Source organism: Lepidothrix coronata, unplaced genomic scaffold, assembly GCF_001604755.1.
Source record: "Lepidothrix coronata isolate B3197 unplaced genomic scaffold, Lepidothrix_coronata-1.0 Scaffold0, whole genome shotgun sequence".
Classification (NCBI taxonomy): Eukaryota; Metazoa; Chordata; class Aves; order Passeriformes; family Pipridae; genus Lepidothrix; species Lepidothrix coronata.
In genome coordinates this window covers 694,503-708,733 of record NW_016690180.1, presented here as the reverse complement: position 1 = coordinate 708,733, position 14,231 = coordinate 694,503, and the positions used below count along the sequence as shown (strand labels likewise).

Genomic DNA, 14,231 nt, shown 5'->3' with positions numbered 1-14,231 from the left:
GGATTTTTTCTTCCTGCTGCAGTAATAGCCAACCCATTGCTCACCAAGTCCAGTGAGTGCAGTGACTGCTTGCTTAACAGAAAGATGCATTCATCATTTTGTTCCTTGGGTTTTTTGCCAGGAATTTGCTTGCCAGGCAACAGGTTGTACCACAGAGTACAGGTCTCATCCGAAAATGATAAATCTGCCAGGCTGATCTGAATCCCTGCCTGCACAAAAAGGGGAAGAAAAGTTTTACTTTGTTCTGTTCTCTACAAAACAGCTGAAAATAAATTCTACAGTACTTACCACGTAAAACAGGACAAATTTGACATGAATCTTAATTCCCTTTTTATCTGTACAATTTTCCACTTCCCTCCACTTCCAGTTAAAATAAACAAATAGAAGTTCATGGAAAAGTCCTTCATATTGTCCATTCTGCCATCCTTTATTTCAGTCTGCAGAATTTCTCCCCACATGCACACACTGCCCTCTCTAGCACTGTAATGCACACACCTGCTTTCTGCTGCATTCAGTTATGAAAACCTGTGCCAATGAAGCCTGTAGCACCAACTCATGGGGAAACAATTTTTAGTTGTCCCACCACAAAAATCATCCATCTGGCAAATAATGGATGACCTTGTTTGCTCTAACCAGTGAAGAAGGAGATTAAAAGACAGTAAAAGATTAAGAAACCCTTTCATTTGGACAAACTCTGACATTCACTGAGTTGGTACTCTGGGAACGCTTTTGAAGTACTCATGTTTGGGCTGTGCCTTGGAGATTAAAATCCTCTATTCTTTGGCAAATTATCTCCACAGCTACTGGGTTGCACACATAGTTCTTGCCAAGACTCTGGTCATGTTGCCCAGGGCTTTCTGTTGGGGATGGTACTTCCAGCTCTTTCATTTGATCTTGTGATTAACCCTTGCCTTCCGTGTTTGTTTGGGTTGTTTTGTTTTGTTTTGTTTTGTTGTTTTTTTTCTTCACCTTCGTATCCTGCATTCTGTTGCATTTTTGTTCTGCTGCCCTTCCCTTTCCTGAGGGGAAACCTCTTACATACTGAAAAAGGTCAACACATCCCCAGGAATTAACTTCTACATTTCTGAAAGTGAGAGGCTGTTCCCAGCAGTCGGAGCTGATGAGCCCCAGCAGGTTCCGGCATCTCTTCAGTGTGTTGTAACTAAAAATGTCTCACTGTGCTACTAAAATCACTCTCATGGTGAAAAACTAAACTGAGTTGTACCAGACCATGCAAAAGCAATTTGAAAGTAAATGGAGCATCACTGATTAGGTGATGACCATGATTAACAACAAAATTTAAAACATGACAGTTCCCAATGGGATGATCTATGAATGTCATACCTTTTTATTATTCTACAGATCATAAAAACCAAAAAGGTGTTCATCATATAATTTAAAACAACACACAAAAACGTAATGTAGTTTGTTCTTTGTGACAAGTTTGTGATAATGAGGGTTTGCTTTTTTTTCCCCCCTGTGGCTCTTTTTCAGCTTTTGCTTTAAAATCTAGCATTAAGGTAATGTTGCATTGAAGTTTATGGAGGTTTTACCTATAAAATGACAAAGACAGAATATCAATCCGTAATTAAAAGGGTTAAGGTAATGCAGTGTTAGAATTATCAAAACACCTCCTAGAACTTCCATCCAGGATTAGATTCTGTATCAGGAATTTCAGAGAAAGGCAGTATTTTAAGTACTGTAGCAACAGCTAAGTTATGCTTCAGAGTTTGTCTCCAAGTACTGTTGAATTTTAGCAGCCTTGACCATCAAAATAAGAGGGGACACTATAAACAAATGCATGCCAAAAATGCCAGAAATAAAACTGCATACCAAGCATTCTTCCCGATGACTTCTACCAACAGCACAAACATCTACTCTCAGTGTCTTCTGTAGTAATGTTACTTGGGAAATGGCTACTCTGAATATCTCGTTGAATAAAACAGTTTCCATGGCAGGATGAACTTTGGTGCGGAATAGACATCTGATGTCAGTTGAGGATGGAAGTACTGCTACTCTGATATACCTGCCGGAAACAAAACAAAATCCTACACTGAATTTAAGCTGGCACTTGCTGGTGACACATGATAGAACTTGACCCCATCAACTAAAGGACTGCATAGCAAGAAAATGGAACAGCAACAAATCAGAGGTGGAATAGAAAAGAGGTGACAAAGATGAATGAGAAACTCCTCTTGCCCCTTGCAGAAACATTTCCCAAAAAGGAATTTCTGTGCCTGGTAAGGTAGTAGCAAGAGAGGTAGCTATTTTCTGTCTCTATCTAAATTTATCCTCTAGTATAGTACCATAAACACTGAAGATCATGCCACAGATGGGAGGAAACAAAACCTTAATGTTAATTAAAAATACAAGAAAAATTGGGGTGGATATAAAAATTAAACTTAGAACAATGCAAGCAGCACTGAAAAGTAGTGAGACCTTTTAATCTAAAGAAACAAACAAAACAAAGCCTCCAAGGAGACAAAAACCTGAAGGAAATCGAGGAAGAAAATAACTAGGGGTCATTGCTGCTCAAAATGAATTCATAATACATTAAGTGCAACTTAGAAGAATGCATCTTGCAAGCCTAAATTTAAGCAGAGAGAGTAGCTTGAAATTGTTAAATGGCTGCAGTCTTTTTATGTAACAAATATGGTTAGATATTATGTGGATAAAAGTTGTACTAGCTAACTTGCAAGTCTCACTTTAGCAGCAGCTTAACAGAGTAAAGACATTTCTAATGCAATTTGTATGTGTTATTTACCTATTGCACAGTTTCTCATATGCTCATGAATGAGCATAGTAATTGTTTTATATCTTTTCTGTGCCCATGCAATAGTCTCTTTCTGGTACTGGCTTTATACATAATTGACATTCACTGTAGAATAGAATGCAATTAAGCTAGCTAGCTAAAGCAAGAAGAAAAAGTGGGACAAGGAAAACAATTCTGGCAAGAACTTCTTCTCCCAAAATTTACAGCACTATCACTATGCTTTTTCACTTCATGCATATTGTTGTTAATATTATTAAAAACTTGGTTTTGCATTAATTAAACCACAAGAAATTAGGTCTGTGAGAAATTTGATTTTTTTACTTGAATTTGAGCATAGTTTTTATTCCCCAATTATGCCAAACTTCTTGGGATAAAAAGCAAGATCTAAATTTTTAGGTTTGCATGTATAGCCTGGATAAAAGGTATGCAGCATTATGACAAGCCAATCCTGAAGTGAAGTCGTAGCATAACGTGATTCCAGCAATGCTGCTGCTGTATTCATATAAATGTAGGTAAGCAATTTGCATGGTCTACTGAAAACAGCCATCTTAATAGACTAAGCAATTAAAAACTTTGTTTTACAGGAGTGGTTACTTTCCTTTTAATTTAAAAAGTTAAAGAGTTAACCAATGCCTCAGATTTTGCTGTGACAAACCTACAACTCCTCAACTGATGAAAAAGTGTTCCTGACACAGTAACTCCTTAGCTACGCTCTACCTACGCTAAAAGTGAACAGCTTTCACAGACAGTGTGGAAACAGATATCAGCAACACCTCATGTAAAATCTACTCCTTCACGTCTAAAGGTTCAACAAAGTGCTAATCTATCCAATTTGATGTTCTAGGAAATGCAGCTATAACACAGCATCATTTTCCAGACCCAATTTTTATTACTGTATGTATCTGTACAGATTACATATATATGCATACAGTGGTAAGTGACAGAAAAAAAAATGATATTTGCAAGATCCTGCCTTTACCCTGTTCTTTCTTCCTCCTTGTTTGTGTAGCTTTAATTTCATTAAATCTCTTTTAGCAGCAGCAGGTCTAGACTTCTTGACTACTAATTACAACTTTACAGTTTAATTCCTAAAAAGATGCCAGCTCTGAAGTAACTTTATCTTACTGAACATCTTTTTGACAGTTTACATAATCTACTTTTCCTCTCAGCTGTGCCAATTTATTCTTCTATAGTTTTTCTATATCCTTGTGCTAAATGTTAGTGGATCTGGAAGATCAGAAGAGGAAAAATGCAGGTCAGAGAAGGAAGGATGATAGTAGACAAGTATTTGTTATTAACAAAAACAAACAGAAAAATCCAGCAAGCACCCAGGTTGGTATCATTAAGACAACCTCTCCATATTCAGTAGCTTCTTATTTATCTGCCAATCAAATTCGAGGCAATAGGGGACAAAGGGAAAGGAATCAGAAAAAAAAGCAAATTTTCCAAGGATTGATTACGTTCTATTCCAATCTTATTAAGCTTTTCAACAGTTTAAGATAGTCTTACAGTCTGTCAAAAAAATTCACTCAAGTACAAGTGTCCCCAGGGAAAGCTGCACTTATTTATACAGATAAGAATTTTGGACTAGAATCTCAGTGGTAACATATTCAGGCATTTCTGTTCATTTCCTACATAGGATTTCCACTGTAATTTACTTTTACACTTTTTGTGTTGGTCCAATTTGACACAAGAACTAATTCTTAAGAGCCATCCAAGCTCCAGTTGTTAGGAATGTTGTATCTCAATGTGACTGTGCACATCCACTCGCAATTTATTAAACTACCCCTTACCTTTAAAAGCTCACTTAGAAGACACATACTACTTTAGACATTATTTTACATCAAAATGTCACTTAAATGTAAAAAGACAACATTCTGAGCTGAAAGGATGGCAAAGTATCAAAAGAATGTTTTTAGTATCTGCAGAACAGGTGTTTTGCACCCACAAAACTACAGAATGTTTAGAAGCACTAGATATAACACCATTTAAAAATCCTTTTTATTCCACTTCAGTGGAATGTGCAAATTTCCCGATAACTTCTTTTGCTTGCAGCATTGCTACCATATGTAAAAGCTGAATACTTCTACAGCTTGAAAAGTTTTATATATATTTCAGTGCTGTTAAGCAGTAAATTAACTGATTCTTTTGGAGAATTTTTACAATTTCTTACTATACTCTCATATTTCAACACTACTGCTCAATGATTGTTTGACTTACACCTTAGAGCCAAGAGGTACAGAAAACGCTGGAAGATTTCTGAGTCGTATTATTATTATCACAAAACTTGAATTGTCGTGGTCATATCTGTAAAAGAGAGGACAACATGAGGGAAGTTTACAATTCATGTTTACATATGAACAGAAATATTCCCTTTGCTGGTCACTCACCTGAGTCCTATTTGTACCTGAGCAGCTTCTAGAATTGTTGCATCATCTTCACTAAATACAGTGTCCTCAGTTTCATTTGTTCTAAGGAAAACCAGGCAAATAGTCAAATTGCAGAAAATTATAGTTAGCTTTCAGCAATAATTAAGGCATGCATACACAGAACATATATGCGTTCTCCTAAACAGGCTGACTCAATGACAGCAGGCACTCCAAGTGAGAATTTCAGAGCCTACACAACAGCAGTGCCTGTTTTGGGGACAGTCGCTGCTGGAACCATTCAACAACTGCAATAATGATTCAGAAAGGCCTTAGGCTGATTACCAAAGCAGGCCAAACTAAAAGTCAAGAGAGAATTGTTTGTTCTTATACGTACTTAGGACTTCTTTATCTCACTGAATACAAAATTGGAAGTTAAAATTTGTAATAAATCACAGGCCACATGTAAACTAGATATGAAATACTGCTTTGGAGAATACTGAGCTTCAGAGCTCTGTAAAATACAAAGGTTTCTGTGCAAATAACAAGCATCTTTCCTCTGAGCCTGTTTTCAGAAGCATTCAAAGAACCAAAGGGACACAAGCCTTGCAGCTGAAGAACAAATCTAGTGTTGAAAGTAATTATAGGGAATCCATGTGGCAAAATAATTCCAGTCATTTTCTGGGAGGTTTGAGTTAGGATGTGGTATTAATGTGTTTCATTGATTTTTAAAACTAGACTGCTGGGATCAATAAACAAGATCAAGATAGAAAATATCAAGATAGGAAATGTGGAGAATGACAGAGACAACATCACACAAGACATGACAGCATTATTTTAGGACTCTGCATTTAGAGGTTTTCTTTTTACCACACATTTCCTTGCTGATGGCTAATTTCATAGAGTGAGTGTATTTCCTTCCCTACCTTAAATTACCCAACACAAAGGACTGGTCTATAGAGCAGAAATCACTACATTGTAACGTCAGGAGCACACTGACAAATTGTAAGTCATTCCATACACAGTGCTCATAAAGACACTTCTACTAAACATAAGCAGCTCGCACAGAGGCACTCATTGCCTTTTCACTACTTCCTACTCAGTAATAATTAAGAGTATCCACACCTGGAGCTATCATGGAATAGCCAGTATGTAAATCTTAGCTTGCACAGATGTCAATAGTGTCCTTTTCTACACAGGTTTAGGGGATGCAATTGTCATCTTTCCCCTTTTCCTGAGTAGCAACAGCAATTTGTTGTGTTTTCCACCTATCCCATCACTCACAGTCGTTGGAGAGGACAGCTAATGACTTGCTCCACAGAACACCCAAAGCTTGTAGCCCAGTCTCTGCTTGTTTCTTACACTGGACTTGTAAGTGGAGCAGACATTAAGTTTTGATCACAGCAGCTCAGAATTGAAACAAAATGCAATGACAATAGTGGTTATTGAACAAAAATACAGTCTCGGCCACTTAGTCAAGAGAAGGCTAAAGTTTTAATAGATGGGAGTTTATTTCAGCCTAAGAAGTTGCATTAGGTCTAACTGAAGACATGGAGCAAACCAATATTAGGATTCAGAGTTCAGGGTGAAATATGGGTCCATGAACTAAGGTGAGATTGAATGGGCTTTCTAATACTTCAGAAGAAAGCCCTTTTGTATTTGAGCATTTTTATTTGCTCTCATCTATTTTTTATTACACTTTAATTTGTGAAAGACTTGACAAGTAATTTTATCAGATACCAATAAAACCCATTTATGGTATCATAACACACCTTTAACTGTCCTAATAGAAAAGCATTTAACCTGGCAAGAGAAGACACACATCTATGTCTTTGCAACCATCATGCTAAAACATATCTCCCTGAATATTCAAAAGGACATAAAATTCTTAATGTCAAAAACTTGCTAAAACTGAGGTGAAAAATAAAGATTTTTGTTTCTCTCATAGTTAGCAAACCTTCTTTTATGCAGTCTGAAGTTCATTGTTCTCACTGTCAGGAAACATATAATACTATAAAAACTAATATAAAGAATCCTGTAGAAGTTGTCAACAGCAAATACGTTTCTTATATCCTGTTCACCAGAGCAAACATTAAACACCAATCTGGATTATTTTAATACCAACATTACAACTGAGGATTTCTTATCTTTTCTATAGCCTCTTTTGAAAAAAAGAAACATCCAAACAAAATGCCATGCAATCTTAAGATTGTATCTAAACAAAACAAGAAGTAAAAACACTAACTCTGAGTAGTGTCAATACAGTCGCATGGCAGAAGTTTAAATCCAGCTTTTCTCTTGAGAACACTTCTAGCAAGAAAAAAAATCCCCAATATTATAAGAAAGCGTATTAATGTTACTCAACCAAGTTCTACAGCACAAAAAATAACCCAAATCACCAAATCAAACTTCACTGTTTGGCAAATATGCCTTCTTTTCCATCTGAAAGTACAAAATATTTCTAAAAAGGCAGGACCAATTAATGAGTTTTGCTGGTACTACGTTAACTGCTCACAGATACATTTAACTTCCTGGTGGAAAGACTTGCATGATTTCTCAAACCTACTGTTTCATAGAAGCTTCATATACACCACTATCTCCAGCTACAGACTCATCAGACACAGCAGCAGATACACAAGCTGTTTTCTCCTCAAGCAGGTGACTGGCTGCTCTCCGTGGTAAGTTAACACCTACAAAAAGGAAACAGAATGAATATTAGTCAGAGATTAATAGTCAGAAAGAGAGAAGAGCATAGCTTAGAAAGTTGTCAAGTTGAAAGCGGTGACCCTTAACTGAGTATCAGAGAGTAGTTTTGTTTCACATCATTAAACATTCTTAGACTGTACTGCTGTTACCACATATTCTGGCTATAGATAAAACCAGACTGATGAACTTGAAAATGTACTATTATTCATTCCCAGAGAAACAGGCTCCTGTCATCACCCTTTTCTGTTGAGCTAGTTATTATCCTTCATTATCCTCACTATTAACTCTCATTATCCTGATCTTTAAACCTGTATTTGCCATGTTCATACTCAGCACTGTAGTAACAGTTCAGCAACATGCCAAGGGCTTGTGTCATGTTTATTAAATATTCAGAAGTCAGACAGACACCCTCTCCCCAGTGATATAACTGTTAGAAATGAAAAATCCCCTCTGGTTTACTATCATCAAAAACTTTTTATGCTACAGTCTCTTTACTATCAACGACTACTTAGCTTTAATCTTCAGCTCGCATTCATATGCTAGTGTCATGCAGTGAAGCCACATTCTGCAGCACAGTAAGTTGAGGGCCTTTTATCTGCCAAGGGGTGAGGATATTGGTATGCATTATCATCCCTGTCTGAACCATGACTTTACATCCTGTTAAGATGTTTAAAATTTAAGGCTCCAGATTAGATGATTGATTGCTGCATTCGTGCTTTTATTTATGGCAGTAGGAATGCTTTTTCCTTGATGATGAAGTGCTCTTTCCCTTCCGCCTCACCATGCGAGGGGTGAAGGTGATGACATGATTTATTGATTACCCTTAGGAGTTACTACAGCAGCCTGAATTGACTTTGACAATGACAGAGACTGACTGTGGAATAACTATATGATATTCCAACTTGGTTTCTGACAGCAGGGACATGTGCAGAGGAGCAATTCTGTAGGGTTCACCTGTACAGAAAAGACAGAGACAGAGAAGCAGGTGAACACTGCATCTAGAGAGCCAATGCAGATTACATGAAAATATGAGCTATTCTGTCTTCAAGTCTGTTTGTCTATGTCCAAGTTAAGAGTCAGTAGTATTCAGGTTTGTTGTCTTGTCAAACTTAAGTGTGTGGGCTGAAATTTTCCATGCAGGTTTAATGCCTCCAGCTGAGTTTGTTGCAAACCTTCCCATTAACCATCACAGCAGCTTCAAGAATGAAACTGGACTAGAAACACTGAACCAACCCCAGGTCCATACCTCACTGTTAATGTACAGAAGTATCACCGTGAGGCCCATTTTACTGTGGAAACTAGATGTATTGAAGCATAATTAATTAGTATCCAGCTTTTCAAAATCTGAATGCTTGTTTTGGGCAGCCTTAACACAGATTTAAAGATAATTTATATTGTGTATATGACCCTACTTGAGGAAGTATCAGTATGAAGAATCACAGGATGAATTTACAATTTAGAACAGTACCTACTCATATGGACTTAAAAGACACCCTGACAATATCCAGAATAATAGGTCCTCGAGAAGTTCAAAAATGTTAGACAAGCACACAACGCCTGCGGAAATAACGACCTATAGAAATAAATAAAAAAAAACCCCAACTCTGATTCCACATAGCCCTATGTGTTCCCAAATTCCAAGCCATCTTGAAGCCATTCTCAGACTAGATGAATTGCAGCCAGACTGCAAAAACAAACCAAAAGATGATGTTAATTTGGAAAGGATATGCTGCTGAAATACAGGCAGGAAAATTAATTATTGTTTTAATCTTTTATAATACAGCTCTTAAGTAAAATAACGAATGTGTTACACTATCCTGAAAAGACAAACGACAAAATGACCCCCTGCCCCCAAATTTCCCTTCCACGTTTTTTCACTTTGCATTTCACAGGTTCACACCACCCATCAGTCAATTTCTTGTTTTCTTTCTGCACAGTGGAACAGAGAGGGGACTCACATTTACTAAGCACACCATGCCTTTCTTTTCTGGTGCCACACTGCTCTGGCCAACAGTGAGATTACTACAGTCCTGCAGTAAGGTAATATAATTAGCCAACGGACATTACAACAATTCCCTGAGAGAATTAAAAAAATAAAATCAAATTTCTCATTAAAATATATAACTGTATCAATATGCCCAGGTACTTTTATTAAATACTAGCAAACGCTAAGCACGAGGGTTCAAAGTTGACATCAAATCTGGACAACGCAGCCTCAAGAGCTTGGCTGTATTTACTCAAAGACACCCAAACTCCTCAGTTAGATGCTTCCCTAACAATTCAGGCACAGAAATGCAGAGCTGGGAATGCTAGGTACTGACCAGGTTTCATCTAGGGCTGCCAGTGCTCAGTGCTGCTGGAACTCTGTCTCCCTCAATTCTTTCTTGGGAAAAAAGAGCCACTGTGTAACATAAACCATGTCCTGGGGTACATCAGGCAAAGCATCACCAGCTGGTCGAGGGAGGGGATTGTCCCGCTCTGCTCTGCAGTGGTGCGGCCTCACCTTGAATATTGTGTGCAGTTTTGGGCACCACAGTATAAGAAAGATATTAAGTTCTTGGAGAGCATCCAAAGGAGGGCAACAAAGATGGTGAAGGGCCTTGAGGGGAAGCCGTATGAGGAGCGGCTGAGGTCACTTGGTCTGTTCAGCCTGGAAGAGACTGAGGGGAGACCTCATCCCAGCCTACAACTTACTCATGACGGGAAGAGGAGGGGCAGGCACTGATCTCTGCTCTTTGGTGACCAGTGACAGGACTCGATGAAATGGCCTAAAGTTGTGTCAGGAGAGGTTTAGGTTGGGTATTAGAAAAAGGTTCTTTACCCAGAGGGTGGTTGGGCACTGGAACAGGCTCCCCAGGAAGTGGTCACAGCACCAAGCCTGACAGAGCTCAAGAAGTGTTTTGATGACACTCTCAGGCACATGGTGTGACTCTTGTGGATGGTCTGTGTGGGGCTAAGGGTTGGACTCAATGATCTTTGTGGGTCCCTTCCAACTCAGCATATTCTGTGATTCTGTATACATGAAGAGTTTGCAACATACTTGAAGACAATGACACAGAATTACACTAGAAAAGACTAGACATGCAGAGAAAGCATACCATACTGTCAACCCTAACAAAAGGCAGCAAAGTGAGCACTCTAAGACTGAGCACAAGCCATCAATTCTTAACAGCTAGCATTTTTGAAGCTCTGGCTCTGCCAAAGGTTTTGACAATATTAAGCATATTGGATGGCTTTTACTGCAGACCAGAAGTAGAATTCACCACACCTAATTCAGCCACCTCAAAGTTAAAGGTAACTAGTTAGTAAGGATGCCTTAACTCATCATTCATCCCACAATCATTCATCCCATATACCTTAAAACAGAAGTATGGTCTAGGATAAGATGTCTCATTCTTTTGGAAGTTTCCCACAGGCTACAGGGAGAACCTAGACTAGCTTAGGAGCTCTGTTCTAACTTGGAAAAAAAGATAAAAGCTATGAAAACCTTGTTAAAATGGGGAGAGTTTCACTGTAACTTACATGGCATGTGGTCACCCATCTTCCTCAACTCACAGTGAACTGCAGATCCTTCAGTGACAGCAGGTTCAAATTACTAGATACACATACATAATTCTGAGTCCAGAAATCTCTGGACTGAGGATGTCAGTTAGTATGTAACTTATTCTTCTGTGAGAAACAAAGTGTTGGATTTCCAGTTACCAAAAACCAGCAAGAGGGTACTTTTGTTCTATGTCTGTGCATCCTGACAGTACCTGGGAACACCATGCATCCTCCATGCCTTCAGGATCCACCTCCAATGTTTTTTCATGACAGAGATTGCAATACATGGACTTTTTTTCTGGGATAGCGATTGAAAAACGTAGATGGAATCAGAGTGACTGCAGCTCTGTGCAGCCAAAGCTGGAAGTTTGGTAACTCAGGACTACTGACTGCCCACCCTGGCAAATGTGTGCTGATCAAGATATTCCTCAAATATACAAGGTACCTCCTCATTCAGGAGCCAGCTGTTAGCTTTCATGTTACATACACATTTGACGTTAGATATTTTTTAATTACCTGAACTTCCTTCATGTAGAGGAGGCAGAGGCTGCCTAACACCTTCATTAAGATCTTTATCACCTGTAGGAATCTCAGATCCTGCTCCAGCTTCAGAGTGCAATAATATTTGGTTCTCACAGAGACTAATGCCTGCAAAATCACCCGAAAGGTCAGAGTCTTCAAAGTCCGTAGTGAGGTGATGCAGAGGGGAATTTTGAGCTGACACTGAAAATGCAGATTCTAAAACCAAAGGGGAGCCTGGGGGAGACAGGGAAGAGAGCGAGGATCTGGAAGACAGTGATGTCACAGATTTGGGAGGTTCAGTCAATTTGGGATGGTCTGCAGCTGAAGGAGAGTCACTGTAACCCAGTCTCCCATGGGAACTAATCACTTCATTTTCATGAATAGTAGTGATAGGCCCCGAAGGAATGTAACCACTTTTTTCTTGCAATATGAAATCAAGTTTGTACTGATAGTCCAAATCTGTTATTTGATCGCCTTGGTTATAGTAGAGATCCGTGGAGCTGAGCGAGTTTAGAGACCCTCTGCTTGACGTATTCAGAGATCCCCGGCTGGATGCCAGGGATCCCAAACTGCTCCCTGAAGACACAGATAATGTACTAGCTGAGAGGCTGCAAAGAAAGCACAAACACATACACTTATGTTACTAAACTAAACCAGCACAAAACAGAACAAAGAGAGAAGCTTGACTGCAACTGCACTATAGCGGTTTACAGCCAAAAGCTGCTGGGGACATCATGTTCTTTTAAGGACTCATACCTGGTTTAGACCAGTGTATCCAACCCGCACATCCCCAGGGCAAATTATCCAGCTTATGGCCAGCTGCCTAAGCCCCTTCTCTTCTGGAGAAGGCTGCAGATTTGACAAAATGGTCTGGCAGTAACGGCAGCCTTCTCAGCTGCTATATTTTGTCAAAGACCTGATCCACTCTGATGTGGGTGCTCATGTGGTCAATGTGACAGGAAAGGGATCCCCAAGATGGAGCTTAAGATAGCAGAGGAGTGCTGCCACCCCTAAAGCAATTTATGCAGCCTACCAAACACCTGGGAAAGATGGCAGCTATAACTTATAGCAGAGCTGCTTCACATCTGTAAGACTCACACACTCTACATGTATAGTAAATCCAACTATATAAAGTATGGCAAGGGCCATAACACGCAATCTTGTCTTGTTAATAACAAGAGATAAGGAGTCCTGCCAGGCCAGCAAAACTGAGTGTCGCTGCCTTGGCTCTGAAGGACTGCTGGGAAATAATTCAAGCAGGCCCTTCTAAACACTTAAAAGTTGTTTACTGAACAACAACAGAACTATCAACTTGAAAAATTTTTCCACTGGACTAGAAAGCTTCTTTTAACAGGACAAAGAGACTTCCCAAAGTCTACACAGGAGTACAAAACAGTTTCAAAAATTATTTAAAATAGTCTTTCCCTAACTAATCACCAATCAAGATGACATTTATGGGATCTGGCTGAGATGTCTGAAATAGCTAAACCAGCCTAGATCCAATGAATAGGATGTATGACATTGTGAGAGGAACTTTACAGAACACTTAAAAACATTCTTCCTCTTAAAGCCCTATTTTGATTTCTAAGGGAACAGGTAAACATTACAGTGTCTGACTGGTGTATCCCAGTGGGATATGCAAGAAAATTCAGGATTTTCTAAATAAATATAATGGACACATGGTTTGGTAGCCCAGGTAATAGTCCAGAAGTGAGAGAAACTCTTCCCTAATACCAGTTACATGTATCATGAATCCCTGTAGGACAGGGCCCTGGGCAATCTGGTATAGTTGAAGGTGTGCCTGTCCATGTCAAGGGGATTGGAACTACATGATCTCTAAGGTCATTCTATTACTCTATGATCCTATAATAATTAAATATTAGAATTCCCATCAGAGCAATGAGTTTGAGTTTACAGTTGTTGTAACTGATTACTCTTTTGTTATGACTATGAATTTCATAAACTCAGACTCAAATTTTGATTCAATGACTGTCAGGAAAAAAATATCCAGCTGAGGATACATTTCTGTCTACAGATAGTGTAAATCAGTGTTGAAGAATCAAACCAGAATCAACTATTCACTAAATACTCACATGCATACATGTACTCATTAAGCCTCTACAGTTATTTCATAGAATGAAGGCTACAGTTCTAATAACTCATTTTAGACAGAAATCTGAAAACCTGTTTGGTCTCCACAGTGACAGGACTTTGAAGATATGGCCAAGTAGAGAACCTGTGATGTATTTATTTCCTTATGCAGAAGCAAAATAAAGTCTTCCTGTTTAACTATGGAAGCTGTGCAAAAACCATTCAATCCA

The 14,231-nt window shown here is 38.7% G+C and overlaps 1 protein-coding gene across 2 annotated transcripts in view; it reads right to left on the bottom strand.

Moving 5' to 3' along the window:
• Positions 1 to 14,231, bottom strand: part of WWC2 (WW and C2 domain containing 2) — a 103,180-nt gene that overhangs the window by 18,336 nt on the left and 70,613 nt on the right. For both annotated transcript variants that reach the window (XM_017805158.1, XM_017805168.1), the window contains 6 exons: positions 11,905 to 12,518; positions 7,706 to 7,829; positions 5,164 to 5,244; positions 4,994 to 5,080; positions 1,834 to 2,026; positions 45 to 209 (listed from right to left, as the gene is read on the bottom strand). In XM_017805158.1, coding sequence (XP_017660647.1) covers positions 45 to 209; positions 1,834 to 2,026; positions 4,994 to 5,080; positions 5,164 to 5,244; positions 7,706 to 7,829; positions 11,905 to 12,518 — 1,264 coding nt within the window. The remainder of the gene's footprint in view (positions 1 to 44; positions 210 to 1,833; positions 2,027 to 4,993; positions 5,081 to 5,163; positions 5,245 to 7,705; positions 7,830 to 11,904; positions 12,519 to 14,231) is intronic.